This window comes from Manacus vitellinus, unplaced genomic scaffold (assembly GCF_001715985.3).
Source record: "Manacus vitellinus isolate BGI_N305 unplaced genomic scaffold, ASM171598v3 scaffold_7_pilon, whole genome shotgun sequence".
Taxonomy (NCBI): Eukaryota; Metazoa; Chordata; class Aves; order Passeriformes; family Pipridae; genus Manacus; species Manacus vitellinus.
Window position 1 is genome coordinate 10,080,849 of NW_021940813.1, and position 13,800 is coordinate 10,094,648.

The following is a 13,800-nucleotide window of genomic DNA, read 5'->3' on the forward strand; positions in this document are numbered from 1 at the left end:
GATGGTGTAATATAGCACACACAGTCTTTCCTAGCTGTGTTCTGAGAGTTGACAGCTGGTTATTTATTACAGCCATCTATCAGCAAGTTCTAAACAGCAAATAAAAAGAAATAAAGGGGTACTCCTGCTGTTTGGCCAAAGCAGTAAAAACATAAAATTGCAAAATAGTGACAAACTAAGTAGGGGTGGGTTTTTTGATCTTTAAAATGAGCATGGTCAAATTAAGAAATGATTTGCATAAGTTAATTCTGTTGAATGTCAAATACTATGAAAACCAGAATTGTTTCCATGCAGCATCATTCCACTCCTCTTTGTACAGATATATTTTCAGGTAGTCTTCAAATAGTTTTTCAGCAAGTTGGTTTTTCTTATTCCTCATGTGTCATCTTTTTTCAAGATGTTTATTAATGCTGTACACCCTGAGCTTGAACAGAAAGAGTTAAACATCTTGTGTTTTTCAACTTCTTCCACTTAAACAAGAAGCAAAGTAATGTTTTTCAGATTTTTAAGGTCATGCTTTCTAAAAACTTCTGTTTCAAAGGTTGCTGGCACACAGCTGTATGATTTGAGTCTTCAAGGATATATTGCTGTAGAATCTCTTTGGAAGGATAATCCTAAGAAGAAGAAATCTGGGGAAAAAAGTGATAAGGTAAGAAGTGTGAGGAACTTGATTTCTGAATTTACCACTACCTTTTCAGACAAAAATTTTACAAATAATAGTGGGTTTTTTTCCACTGTGACTTGGCTTTTATTTCTGGATAAAAATATTTCATTCTATCTTTCTAAACTGTGGAAAAATATTAAGCTTATTTCAAGTAAAACTTTCAGAAATGCTGTTTGTAAGTTTTCTTTAGTCTAATCTGATACAGATAGGCAAACAGACTTCTAGGAAATATATGTACATAGCTTAGTAAAGCAGTGTCTGATGGACTGGAGAATGTGCAAGGTGGTTAAATGTGTGCCAGAGAAAGCCTATAGGGTTTTTAGGGATTTTTTTTAACTGCTGCTTAAAGAAATGAAAGTTGAAGTGTGAAACAAAGCTTCTGTGGTTTTAAATTCACTTCTAAGCTCACTGCGACTTTAATTCCTGACTTCTAGGCAACTATGCTTGTTCTGTAGGTACAAACTGCTGCCCAAGCTGCAGGCTGCTTCCCATCTCTTATTGTAGTTGTTTAATGTAGCCTGGCAAAACCAACAGGTGATTCAAAAACAACTTTGAACCAGCAGAAAGTCTTGGTCTCCTGCTCTGGACCCCCTGCTTGAGCCATAGCTCACAGCTGGAAACAGTTCAGGGTAACAGTGATGTACAGCTTCTGGGTTGCTGTAAACCAGAAGTCCTATCTGACCAGAACATGGTATTTTTAGCCTTGAGGCCCAAGATGTAAGGGAAATGTCCACTGGGAGAGAGATGTTTTGGAAAGACAGTCGCACTCAAATAGACTGCAGATGTGGGACCAGTTCTCTAGGTAGGTCTAGGTGTAGGATTAGTTCCAAACAAGTTGGGTTGGAGAAATGCTCACGTGTCTTGGCAGTTGCTGAGTCTTCTGAAAGTGGAGACTTTCATCAGTGGATGCTCATCTTGTATTGGCCCCAGGCACTTCAGTAAATGCACTTTGAAAAAAGAAAGGTCAGTTAATCTTACTGCACCTTTCCTAAAACCTGGGCTGTCAGAAAGAATCTCAAGAAAAAGGGCAATGGTAAAATATTTCAGCATGGCAAACTGACAGCATTAGTAAAAAATAGCTGAGCTTTTCATTTTATTGTGTCTCAGCCTTTCAAAAGGGAACACGTGGTTGTTATTGGAAGGCAAAAACTTTTGACGCTTTCATCTTATTATAAGGCTTATTCAAGCACTTGCTACCTCAGCAGAAAAACAAATGACATGCAAAATTGCAGAGACCACTAAGTAAACACACTTCTTTCTCTTCCTCCTTGCAGAATCTTTAAATCACACCCCTTAGTTGCTATAACATGTTACATGCACAAAGGAGCAAAATGCCATTGCTTGGTGTCCTCCTAAAATTCATCTCATTGTTCAGATGTTGTTAGTGTTAACTGTTGCCATTTAACTTGATGGATTAGACAAGATGCAGAAATCTTGTGACTCTAATGAAGAAACAGAAACAACTTGATGAAATTCCCAGTGTTTCAGATGCTCACTTACTGTGATGATCTCTTACCAGTGAGCCATACAGCTGTACTGCACGTTGTCCTCTGGGGTTGTTGAAGGGAGGGTATTGTCTCCCTGGTGTGTAGAGAAGCTGAGCAGCAGTTGTAAAAAGTCACGTTTTTGACTAGAATGTGAGCTGAGATGTGTTTCTGATGGAAGAAGTCTGCTCTGAAGTTTCCTTTGGTCTGCACTGGTGAAGCCATATAAAACACATAGTTGAGAATTTGGGTGGGTAGGTGTAGGTTTGTTTTGTTTAAGTTGTTTTGTTGTTTGTTTTTTAAGATAGCATTGTGATGTTCTGTAAGGATATGATCAGTCACAGTTAATAAAAATCTATACCATTTTTATACATGTAAGCACTGGTGTGTCCCTAATGTGAACTGTGAGATGTGAAGTCTACCCTGGAAAAACCTTTTCAGTCTGTCTCCAGTGCTGTGTGGTTATATCAGTGCAAAATAAGTAATTTTTGTTCATGTAGATGATAAGATCCACCAAATCAATATCAACTTTTCCAGCAAAAGAATTTCTGTTGAAGTTCCATTTTTATTGGAGTTTTTACTGGTACAGAAATGTCATGGAAGAAAATACTTTTAACTGTCGTGTACTTAAGTTGTCAAAGCATTCGAGGATAAATTCTGGGACTTCTGTCGTAATTTAACAGCCCTGTGGAAGACTTTGGTTGCTTTTGTATACATATTTGTTATTGTCATACTAGATTCAGCTATGACAATTCCTTAACTAATGAAGACAAGCCTAAATGTTATTCTTGAGTTGTTATTGCAGCAGATGTAACCCATTTCATGAAACTATGCCAGAGCAAAAGATGTTATTTTTTGTTTTTGTGACATTTACTCTAGCATTTTCCTGTTGCTCCACGAAGGATTCTTGCAAACAGTCAAGCAATGGGTGGCTCTTCTTGGCTTCTATTAATTTGTTACATTGCTCATAATTTGTTTGATAAGTCATAGGTACCACAGCTGTGCATAACTTCATGTTTGTGCAGCAATATGTCATTAAAAGAAGTGTGGTATGTTATTTTCTGAAGGTTTTATGAAACAAAAACCTGTGCCAAATTGAGGTCATATCAACTGAATTCTAAGTTCTGCCAAGAAAGATGAATTCCAGGACCTCCTGTGGCTACATTTCAAAATACTCTGGCTGCAGCCTCTCCATACAGCAAGTCAGTCTGATAAGTTTTTTAATACACTGTCTTGTTGAAGGATGGAGCTCTTCAGGATGTCAGGATGAAAGCCCTCTGCTAAAACGACACAAGTACCATAAGTAAAAATCAGTGTTCATACTTTTATTTCCAGAAGGATGAAACGTTTTCCCAATAAGGGACAGTGGGAGTAGTTTTTCAGCATCTGTATTCTTTATCTTGATATAAAGTGGGCAGCTTTTCTACCTCTTCCCCAAGGCAGACGAGATGGCAGGAGAAATGTAACCATTAGATGGGAGGCCCAGGTGTGTTTTAAGAGGGTTATCTTCTGAAAATCTTTTGCTTCCTGGAGTGATCTTTACTCACCAGAAGTAATTTGACAAAAAACAGTGGAACTGGTATTAGCATTTATATTACCACTTTGGGGGAAGTGATAGTAAAATGGAAGATATGTCCCTGAAATTTTGTCTATCTTAAGCTTAGTGTGCAAAATTTATAGAAAATTGTACTAATTTATGCCTTTATGCAGTTTTTTAGAATGAAGTGTTTGAAGCCATTTTGAGTAGCCTTAGGCATCAGACTTTCATTACTGGGGTTTTGAAGTTATGAAGGCTAATACTCTGCATGCCTTCAGCTAATCTTTGTGAGTCACTGGTCTCTCTGTTCTGCCCAATTCATGTAAGATCATCTTTTTCTACATTTCTTTTCTTCTGCACTTTTTCCCTTCCAGTGTGTACAGAACAACCTGAACTGTTAAGCCAGTGAATTGCAGCTTTTTTTTCCCCCTTTTTTTCTCTCCCCAGCAGTCTGTATTCAATACTGGCTGAGTTTATCAGCTTTAATGGCTTAGGTCAGAGGGATGGATAAACCCTAGCAGCTTGAGGATTTCGTGCAACAGCATAAATTTTTAGGACTGTAGTTTTCTATACAAATATATTCTAATTTATTTACAGAAAACTGCGTAAAGATAAATATTTCAGAGCAAAAGTTCAATACATCCCACCTGTGAGTTTCTAACAATTGGGCCTTGCTTGTCAGTCAGTTAATTTTGATGTTTATTTTAATGAAATGCAGCCTTTTTGCCTTTCCTCTTCTGCCTCTGTTTCAATACTTCCATAATTTGTACTGTTGTATTGTCCTGTAAGGTTCTGAGCTCTCACACTGGAATGACTTTGTCTTAAGTGACAAGGGCAGTGTTGTGGCATCAGGTCACTTAAACCCAGGTTTTGTTCCAGTCAGTGAGAAAATATGTACTGAAGCACATACAAACCCAATTTTCTTTGGTTAGTTCTCACTTTGTCTTGTCTGTATACCAGTCAAAGACTTTTGCTGTATTTTTAACAATTCTGGATTCTCTTTCTTCCCACAACACTGAATTGGGCACCCCTTGTTTTTACTGAAATGGCCAAATTGTTCAAAACCAGAGCACCACTAGAGCTCTAAAAACACTCTTCTTTTCATCCCTTGTTCCTTTCTTCTTGCATGTGCTCTTTTCCACTTTGGCCCAACTAGTAGTAAGATCTCACAGAAAACTAATTTCCCTTTCAGCTTTGGAGATTGAGAGAAATTCTTAGGGCTTATTATTTGGTTTTCATTCCTGTCTGGTCTGTTGATGGACACCACCAGTGATTTAGCAACACTAATATATAATATATATAATTTTTAACCTATATATGTTTTTATTACATGTGTAAAAGACATAAATATTAAAAATTTATCTCTATTACTACCTCTGGGGTTTTTTTTAAGTGCTAGCTGGTTACAGAGTGCTTCCAGGTGTAAGGAGGGCTCAGCTTTGGGTGCTGGTTTCCTGCACTTGCTCAGAACAAACATCAAGGAAATTGTGGACCTGAACCTTCCTCACCTGAAAGCTCTGAGGAAAGATGTGGTGTCAGTGTTTTGACTGGGGAGCTTTAACATTAGGATCACAAATTGTGACCATAGCAAACCTTAAATTGAGTTTCAAGAGAGTTTTTAAGTTACTTCTGTTTTGATTGTCTTTCAAACACAGCATAAGCAGCTGAGAGAGCTTCTTTCTACAGAAAATGCTTGTAAGGGCTTGTCTTCAGAACAGACAAGCTTCTGAACAGACAAGCAAAAGTTTGGTCACCTGAACTAAAAGATAAACATCTACTCTGGGCAGAAAATGCTGTTTCCTGTTAGATGTCCTCCTTTTATTGTTTGGTAGTAAGAACAACAAGAGTATAAAACTTGTAAAAATATTACTTCTTTTGGAATTGATCCTTAGTATGGGCAGAGGGGAATTCAGATGCATTAGAGGTGGGAAAGACAGAATCCACTCTACAAAAATTTGGGTTTTTTAAGGGCAACATTTTTGAAAGTGCCTCATATTTCTGTGAGAGTTAAGTTCAAGCTTAACTTAAAGAAAAGAAGAATGAGTAATTGATTGACTGGGGGAGGATGAATAGTGATGTTCTCTTTATTCTAAGCAATACATTGCAAACAAAGGAGGACAGAAGAAAAAAATAAATTATTAATCTGTGAGCCCAGGTGAGCCTATGTTTTTCTTTTGCAGCTGCTGGGTTTTTTTCTGGTGGCCAGACTCTCCCTTTGAAGAGTTCTCATAAGCCTGAGACATGTATACCTACCTTTGAAGTTATAATTTCTAAGAATATGTGCCAGTGTAAAAAGGCCTGGCCACCTGCAAAACTTCTTCAGAGGTAGCAACAGAAACTAACTTCTGCACCTGGCTTGGCTGTGAGGGAAAAAGGCACAGGGGGTTTGACATTAAGCTGGTTTGCTTTGGGGTGTTTTTCTTTGCATGGAAGGAAAATTTTCAGATAAATCATTGTGGGTTTTTTTAAAGTTGTTTAAAATTAAGGTCTTGATGTATCTCTGTTAGATACTGTGAGCTAAGTCAGGGTGTCTTTTAATCACTCATGTACTGAAACCATACAAAAAGCATTGTGTAATGTGAAAATGGTAGTTGTATCATTTTCAGTTTCAAATAATGATTTTTTTTTAAATCCTATGGAATCCCCATGTATTGAACACTATAATGAATGTGTTATGGAGATTTCTTGTCAGTCACTTTTCGATTAAAACCGTCAGAAGCATAAGAAGGGAAAATATTTCTCCTTTTACTGCAGGATAGAGCTCTGATGTGTGAACTCCTCTGGCCACCCAGATTTGTTATGGAGTGGTTGTGTTGAGCCAGAAAGTAGAAAGACTTTGAATATGTGCCTGCTTCTAATTATGAGAGGGAATCATGGCACAGAGGAGGTCTGTCTTCTGGGTCATGGATCTAAACACCTTTTTTGCTTCTGATTTGGTTTTGAGTGTGACTAGAGGACTTTGGCACTTTTTTGTAAAATTATGTGTGTGTATTTCCTGTGCCAGCTCAAAGGATGTCCTTTTCTGGCTAACCCATATTACTGCTTGAACAGTCTCTCTCAGGCTCATTTTGACATAGTGGGCATATGCAGTGGATGGAGTTAAAAGTACTTCTTAGTTGCTAATTCAGCAAATGAATTTTTGTGAGGAATGACAGTTTAGCAGTGGATTGGCTGAATTAAATAACTCAGGCTTAATAGATCTAGTGAAGACAAGCCCTGTATTGAGATCTGTTGAGCTCACAGAAACAAAGGAACTTAGCAAGCCCCCTGTTTCCTTACCTAGACGATAATTGCTTTTTACAAGTTAAAACAGGCAACCGGAAAAATACAGACCTCTCTGTGAACAACTTATTTTTAGTTCATTTGTTCAGGATTGAGTAAACCCTAAGGTGAGGCATCATTAGTCAGATTATTCATTATAAATTGTAATAAAACGTCATAACTTAAAAGTTCCTGTACAGGAAAATTACAGAATAGACCATTATTTTGAAATGGGTGTGGTTTGTGGCTGTGATTTCCTGTACTGTGAAATACCCAGAGTAGCAATCAAAACAAAATGGGTTTTTGAAAGAGTCACCTTTCAAAGGTCTTGCTAGGCATTTTTTGAATAAGAAAGTTAAGAATTATCTTCATAATTGAATCTTGATATATTGAGTCCATATCTCCAGCACAGAATGTGCAGCGTCTCATAGACTTGGTGCCTTATTGTGTTTAGTTTGTAATGTATAAATTTGCCCCATCCTGTGAAATGTTTTCCAGTCTATTCTGGCTTCTTTTGTTACATTTTCCATCACATTTAGAATTATAGAATAACTGAATGGTTTGGGTTGGAAGGGACCTTAAAGATCATCTCGTTCCAACCCCACCGCCATGGGCAGGGACACCTTCCACTAGACCAGGTTGCTCAGAGCCCCATCCAGCCCGACCTTGAACACTTTCAGGAATGGGACATCCACAACTTCCCTGGGCAACCTGTTCCAGAGCCTCACCACTCTCACAGTAAAGAACTTCTTCCTTATATCTAGTCTAAACCTGCCCTCTTTCAGTTTAAAGCCATTTCCCCTGGTTCTATCACTGTCCAGGTCCCTTTCCTCCAGCGTGTTGACTGCACCACACAGCGTGGTGGTGCCAGCAAACTTCCTGGGGGTGGATTCAATCCCACTGCCCATGTTGCTGACAGGAATGTAAGACAGAGCCAGTCCCAACACTGACCCCTGAGGATGCCACTCGTCACTGGTCTCTGCTCGGACATCAAATTGTTGACGGCAACTCTTGGAGTGTGACCATCCAGCCAATTCCTTATCCACGGAGTGGATAATCTGTCATATCCATGTCTCTCCAGTTAGAAACAAGGATATTGTGCGAGGCAGTGTCAAATGCTTTGCACAAGGTAGATGGCATCAGTCACTCTTCCCTCATCCACCACCACTGTAACTTTGTCATAGAAGGCCACCGACTTTGTCAGGCACACTTTGCCATTAGTGAAGCCATGTTGGCTGTCACAAATCATCTCCTTATTTAAATCATAATGGTAAAAATGTCTTTCTAGAATAAAAAGGATATGCCATTTAATTTTCATGTGTAGAATTAAAGAGCAATTGAGGCTGGGTGCCGTCTCTGATCATTTCACCCAGCCACCCACCATTCAAAGCAGAGAGAGCTTCAAAGTTAGATTTGGTGGCTCAGGCCTTGTGCTGAATATTTCCAAGGGTGGAGATTTAGAAAGTTCTCTAGAAAACCTGGTCCAGTGATCAGTCATGTGATACATTTATAATTTTTTGCCCTTTAGGTCTAAGAAAAATTTTCCATGCTCCTCTGTCCTTTTCTCCACGTTCTTTTGGTGTGAACCTCTGAGAAGAACCTAGCTTTTCCAAATATGTAAATGCCCATTAAGGAACTATGGATAGGAATTAGGTTCCCCCTTTGTCTGGTCTTCACCAGGCTGAACAGACCCACATCTCAGCCTGTCCTTGTATGTCGTGTGCTTCAGTCCCCAAGCCATGTGTGTGGCCTCTAAGTATTTTTTTTTATTGATATCTATTTAAAACTATAATCAAATGCCTGTTTGTTGTAGCATCTTGGCAAATAGATGGACCGGACACTGTAACAAGCTTCTCTTCATTCTTTGATTTCTATCATTTATTTTGGGGAAAGTGTGAGAACACTCACTCAAAGGATATGTGCTAAAAGAGACCTATTGTAAAAATCCACACAGAATTCAAAGAATGCAAAATAACAACTACTCTGTGGGTATTCATCCTCTGTTATTAGTGCAGGCAAAATGAGTCAATTAAAGCACTTCAGTTGAACTACTACTTCTCTCAGATCCTCTAATTGCTCAGCTAACTGCAGGAAGACCAAAGTCCAGAAAGTGTTTGAGAGATCATATTTGAGTGTATTATACTGAATTAGTCTCATCAACCACCACTTGATTTGCAAGACATTTTTGTTTCAGCTTTTGAAGAGGGTTTCTGTTTCAGTAAAAACATTAATTGTGGACTGCCTCAACTGAAATTTTGTGCACATTTTTCACTCCCCAAGGGTGATGCAGTTGGTGACAAGCCCCTGGAAGTCCATGCTGCTTCAAATAAAGAGCGAGCCCAGAAGTAAAACGCTACATCACCTGGCATCAGACAGGTAAAGGATAAAGACTGATAATAGTTTGTGGCTACAGTGGCAAAGTAACCAGGAAAAGCTGAACATTTGCAAGTTTGACTTGTTATGTTCTTCATACTGATGAGGAAAGGAGGGGACAGATAACTTTATTTCTTTTAACATTTGTCAAGAATATGCATGCTCCTTAACACTATTTAAGTTAAGGAATTTCAATTCTTTGTCTTCAGAGCATACAAAATAAATATACGTCTACTGGAAGGGTTCTGAGTTAATTGAGCAAGGCCTTGTGATTATATTGTTAGTTGGTTTTGGTCTTTTTATCTTTTTTCTTTCCTATTTCTTCCTCGCATACCAAAAACCTTTTTGTCTTCTATGTCACATTTGTGCAAGTATGAAGGAGGGAAAAGAAACCTCTTCCCTGCTGATAAGTTTTCTCTAAAGATTTGTCAGTGCCAGGGTACAGTGTTGTCTTACAGCCTGTAACAGTCAACGATGTGCCTGACCTTTCATGTTAATGCACTTCTCAAATGAGATGTTTCATCAGTTGGGAATAAATGATGGAGAAAATGGAGGCAGCATTTCCCAGTTCTCCAAGGCAGAAACTTGAGACACCCATTCTGTTTCTGACTTGGCCTCGGGGCTGCTTTCTAAACTCAAGCAAGTCCTATGGTTACAGTTTCTAGAAAAGCAAAACAAAAATATCCTCTCAACTTTTTCAAGATGGTTCAGTTTCATAGTACAAAAATTACTCTGTATTTGAGGCTAATTATTAATAATTATAATGGACATTATCTGACATCATTTAGTACAGAATGTCAGATAATGTCTGCTCTGTTATCAGTTGATAAAGGGTATCTTTTATGAACATGTTTTCTACTTGCTTGGTTTTGCCCTGTATTATTTTTACATCATGTTAAAAACTGATTTTTCATCAGAAAATGGTCCTGGGATTGTTGGGACTCCTCATTATTTTTCTATGCAGTGTCCCATTTAGTACAAAAATTCTATTTTTTTTCCCTTACTGCCAACTGTGTAAGTAGGGCCCAGATTTAGCACACTGCACCAGTTTTTTTCTTCCATGCTTTACCACCAGTCACATATGTTTGCAGGTGTGGTGGAATGCACACATCTGCTGAGCAACAGTGTTTCACTGTTACACAGCAACCTTTAAAAGCAAAATTATTTTTTGATGTTTTTTCCTTAATGTATTTTTAATGGCTATAGCTAACTCTCACAAGGGCAAAGAGGTGTGTTGACTGGCTGATGTACTGAGCACATTAGTTTTTCCTTCAGACATTTGAATATAAAGTCTTTAAGAATACATGTTTTTTAAGTATTTTGTAAAATATTCATGTGAAATAAAAATTGAAAAATAATAGGAAGAATTTTTGGTTTTTTTTTTGCTTAAAGATACCCAGGAGAACCAAGAGGAACAAAAGCCTTTCTGCAATTCACTGAAATATTATTGTGCTTACTGTCAACTGGGACAGAACAACTAAATGATAAAAAGCCAGGAAAATTGAACTTTTGTTTGACACACTGTACAAATATCAAGGTTCACCACAAGCAGAAATCCATAAATAGCTGTTATTTTCTTTTAGCATTCCTTACTATGAATATAATTTCTCTTAGGCCTTGATTCACTTTTTGAAATGTCAGCTTTTTGCTTCAGGCACGTTTTCTTTGTTTGGGGAAGGTTTTAAGACAGTGAAGATAAATTGCTCAGGTGCTTGAAGTATCTGGATGGTGCTGGTTTTGAGACCTACGTGCCTCACCACATATGGCTTCTGGAGGAGATATATAAAGGAAACTGATACATTTTTGACCTCAGGCAATAAATTGGTGAAAGTTCAATTCAGTATCAATTTCAGCTGTTCTGCGGGGGTGGTGATTTGTTACTTATATCCAGTTATTCAACTCCATACCCAAGTCCAGATGTTTTGTTGGATTTGTGTGTTCCCAAAGGTTGGAGAACATGGCTCTGGTCTTTGAAAAGACACTTTTTTGTTGTTGTTCTGAATGAGATCAGTCCTGAAAGTCTCCCTGTATTTTCAACTGTTGGTAATATTCCTAGTTGAATGTGGTTACTAGAATAAAGACAATCTCATTTCCTCGATGATTTGCCACAGCATGGGTCTCTGAAGTGTGAGTGGTCAGCCAAGGACAAAATCACTTTGGGCCGGAGACAGCAATGTATTTCTCCATTCCAAAAACCAGCACCATTAAACCTCCTTTGTTATAGTTTGTCATCAATAATTATACATAAACTTCAGCTCAAACCACATCCCATCGTGGAAGAAGCAAGCTGTAATTTTATCCAGCTGTTGTGCAGAGGAGTTGCACGAAAGTGAGGGGGTTTTTGTATTTTTCCTTGCAGATAGCATATCCCATTTTCACTCTGTTCCAGTTCCATATTTATGTGATTCCATTTCTTTGAGTTAAATTACCCTGGTCTTACACCAGAGTAAGTAAGATAAGGAAGACATGCATTTGATGAGAATTTAAAAGAATTCTTTTTGAGAAAGTTGGTTAGTTACACCAGATTCCAGTTGGTGTTTGTTTGCTATGAAGTGTTCTTTCCCTTTTGTATTTCCACATAGGTCAACTATGGGAATCAAGTCCTCTAGAACAGACATGATCATTAGTGCTCTGATGTCAGTAATATGAAGAGTTAAATATCTCTACTGCAACTGAGTTGGTATTGAGAATGTTTCTCAAAAAGATTTTGATCAAGTTGCCACATCAAAGGAAAAAAGTTTTAATGTCACTTTGACATTGAAAAGAAAAGGCCTATGGTATTTAATTCTGCTTTGTCCCTCTTTTCCTCTCCCCCATGACCTCTGTCCCCTTTCTTTGGCTATAGGTGAAGAAAAAAAATATAGATATAAGCAACAATTTCCCAAGAAAAAGATGAAAACCCATCTGAATCCATTTTGAATGTGACTAATCTGCCTTCTGCCTCGGGGCAGTCTGACTGTGTGCTGCTCGGGCTTCTGGTATGGATTCTGTGAAAGGACATTACGTGGTTTGGGTCAGTCTGGAGACCTCGTCCTCCGTTCTGCAGTGGGACTGAAGTCTGCCCATGCTTGTCCCATTGCAGGATCAACATTGCAAGTAGCAAGTCTCTAAATCCCTGAGTCTCTTATTATTTATATATAAAATAAAATTCCAGATACACAAAATGGTCCAGTTTTTTCCCTCCTCCTAACTTCTTTAAAGTCGTGGATGCGATGTTTGCTCAATCTGTGGAAGGTTCTAGAGATGTTGTTGACAGTGCCTGTATTTTTTTTTACCAGTGAGGGGAAGCTGGAAGTAGCATGATGTTTTGGCTGACACGGGCTCATAGAATTAGGAATGGGAACAATTACAATGACTCTTGTGTTTTGTTGGAGTCTCCCCCTCCTTTCTATACGAGTCTTCTGCCTCATCAGTGCCAGCAGGAGGTATATAATGAAGCATCTGTGAGTTCCTGTCTCGTAGATGGATGGGAATGGAGCTGTTAATGCTTGTTCTTGTTTTTGTTTGAATGCACAGCACAATGGGAACCAGAATGTTGTGGTGGTGGGAACCAGCTATAGAATAACTTGGCTGTTTCCTTATTCCCAGCCAGGGGAGGGGAGGAAAAAGCGAAGCGAAGAGAAATACAAAAGGATTTCCAGCATTTTGAAATCTTTGCACAATAAAACCCTTTCATCATTTGTTGCCATTTCCGTGAGTCTCTCTTTTGGGGCATGATGCTTCACAAGTTACTGTAATCCAAGTAGCTCAGAGCATTTAAAGCTGTGTTGGTGAGTCTTAAATGCTCCTTAATTAAACAGTGAATATGAGGAATGGGGGAAGGATGAAATGAGATATGTGCTTGTATGATACATTAACTTTCTAAAAAGAGCAGGGAGGAAAATACAAAGTAAATCATATTCAAAATTCTTTTAAACATCTTTGTTATTGCATGGTTAGATATTCCAGCTGAGCATATTCCATAAACTTTTAGAGAAAAACAAACAGACCTTGGCAATGTGAATGCCAGTCTATGTGGGCATTATAAAATGGGCCAACTCTTTTTTAATAGAGGCATAAGGCATGTGGTTGCCTCGGGCAGAAAAACAGTGTCTCCCAACATGTTCAGTGCATGTTTTTATGATTGTTTTAGGCTGGTAAAGATGTCTGTTGATATAGCAAAGGGAGCAGCGTTCTTGCAAGGGGTTTGGGAGGTATGTGTGTGTGGTTTTGTTTTTACTTTAAACTTGCCAACATGGTTCAAGCAGGCTTGGGAGGATCAAAGTAGTGTTTTTGTAAGTAGTGGAAAGGAAACTTGGGAAATATCAATCATAGCTGTAACTGCTCTGTTACACCATTCCTGCCATAAAAGCATAGATTTGTTTCTTCCATTGAAGGTAGTTCCTCACTTATGCATTCACATATCATATAGAGGATGATTACCAGGAAATTAGGAATACAGCTTGAGATGCTGTATTTTTTTCAGTAATATTTGGCATATA

At 38.3% G+C, this 13,800-nt stretch overlaps 1 protein-coding gene across 2 annotated transcripts in view; it reads left to right on the forward strand.

The window, feature by feature from the left end:
- APOO (apolipoprotein O) overlaps positions 1-12,671 on the forward strand; it is a 28,054-nt gene extending 15,383 nt beyond the window's left edge. The window contains exons 7-9 of one of the 2 annotated variants that reach the window (XM_018084219.1): positions 542-649; positions 9,227-9,322; positions 12,165-12,671. In XM_018084219.1, the coding sequence (XP_017939708.1) occupies positions 542-649; positions 9,227-9,295 (177 nt within the window). In that variant the 3' untranslated portion in view covers positions 9,296-9,322; positions 12,165-12,671. Of the gene's footprint in view, positions 1-541; positions 650-9,226; positions 9,323-11,901; positions 12,078-12,164 lie in introns of those variants that run through there. The other variant, XM_018084220.1, reaches the window with a different exon arrangement.
- Positions 12,672-13,800: the final 1,129 nt, after the last annotated feature.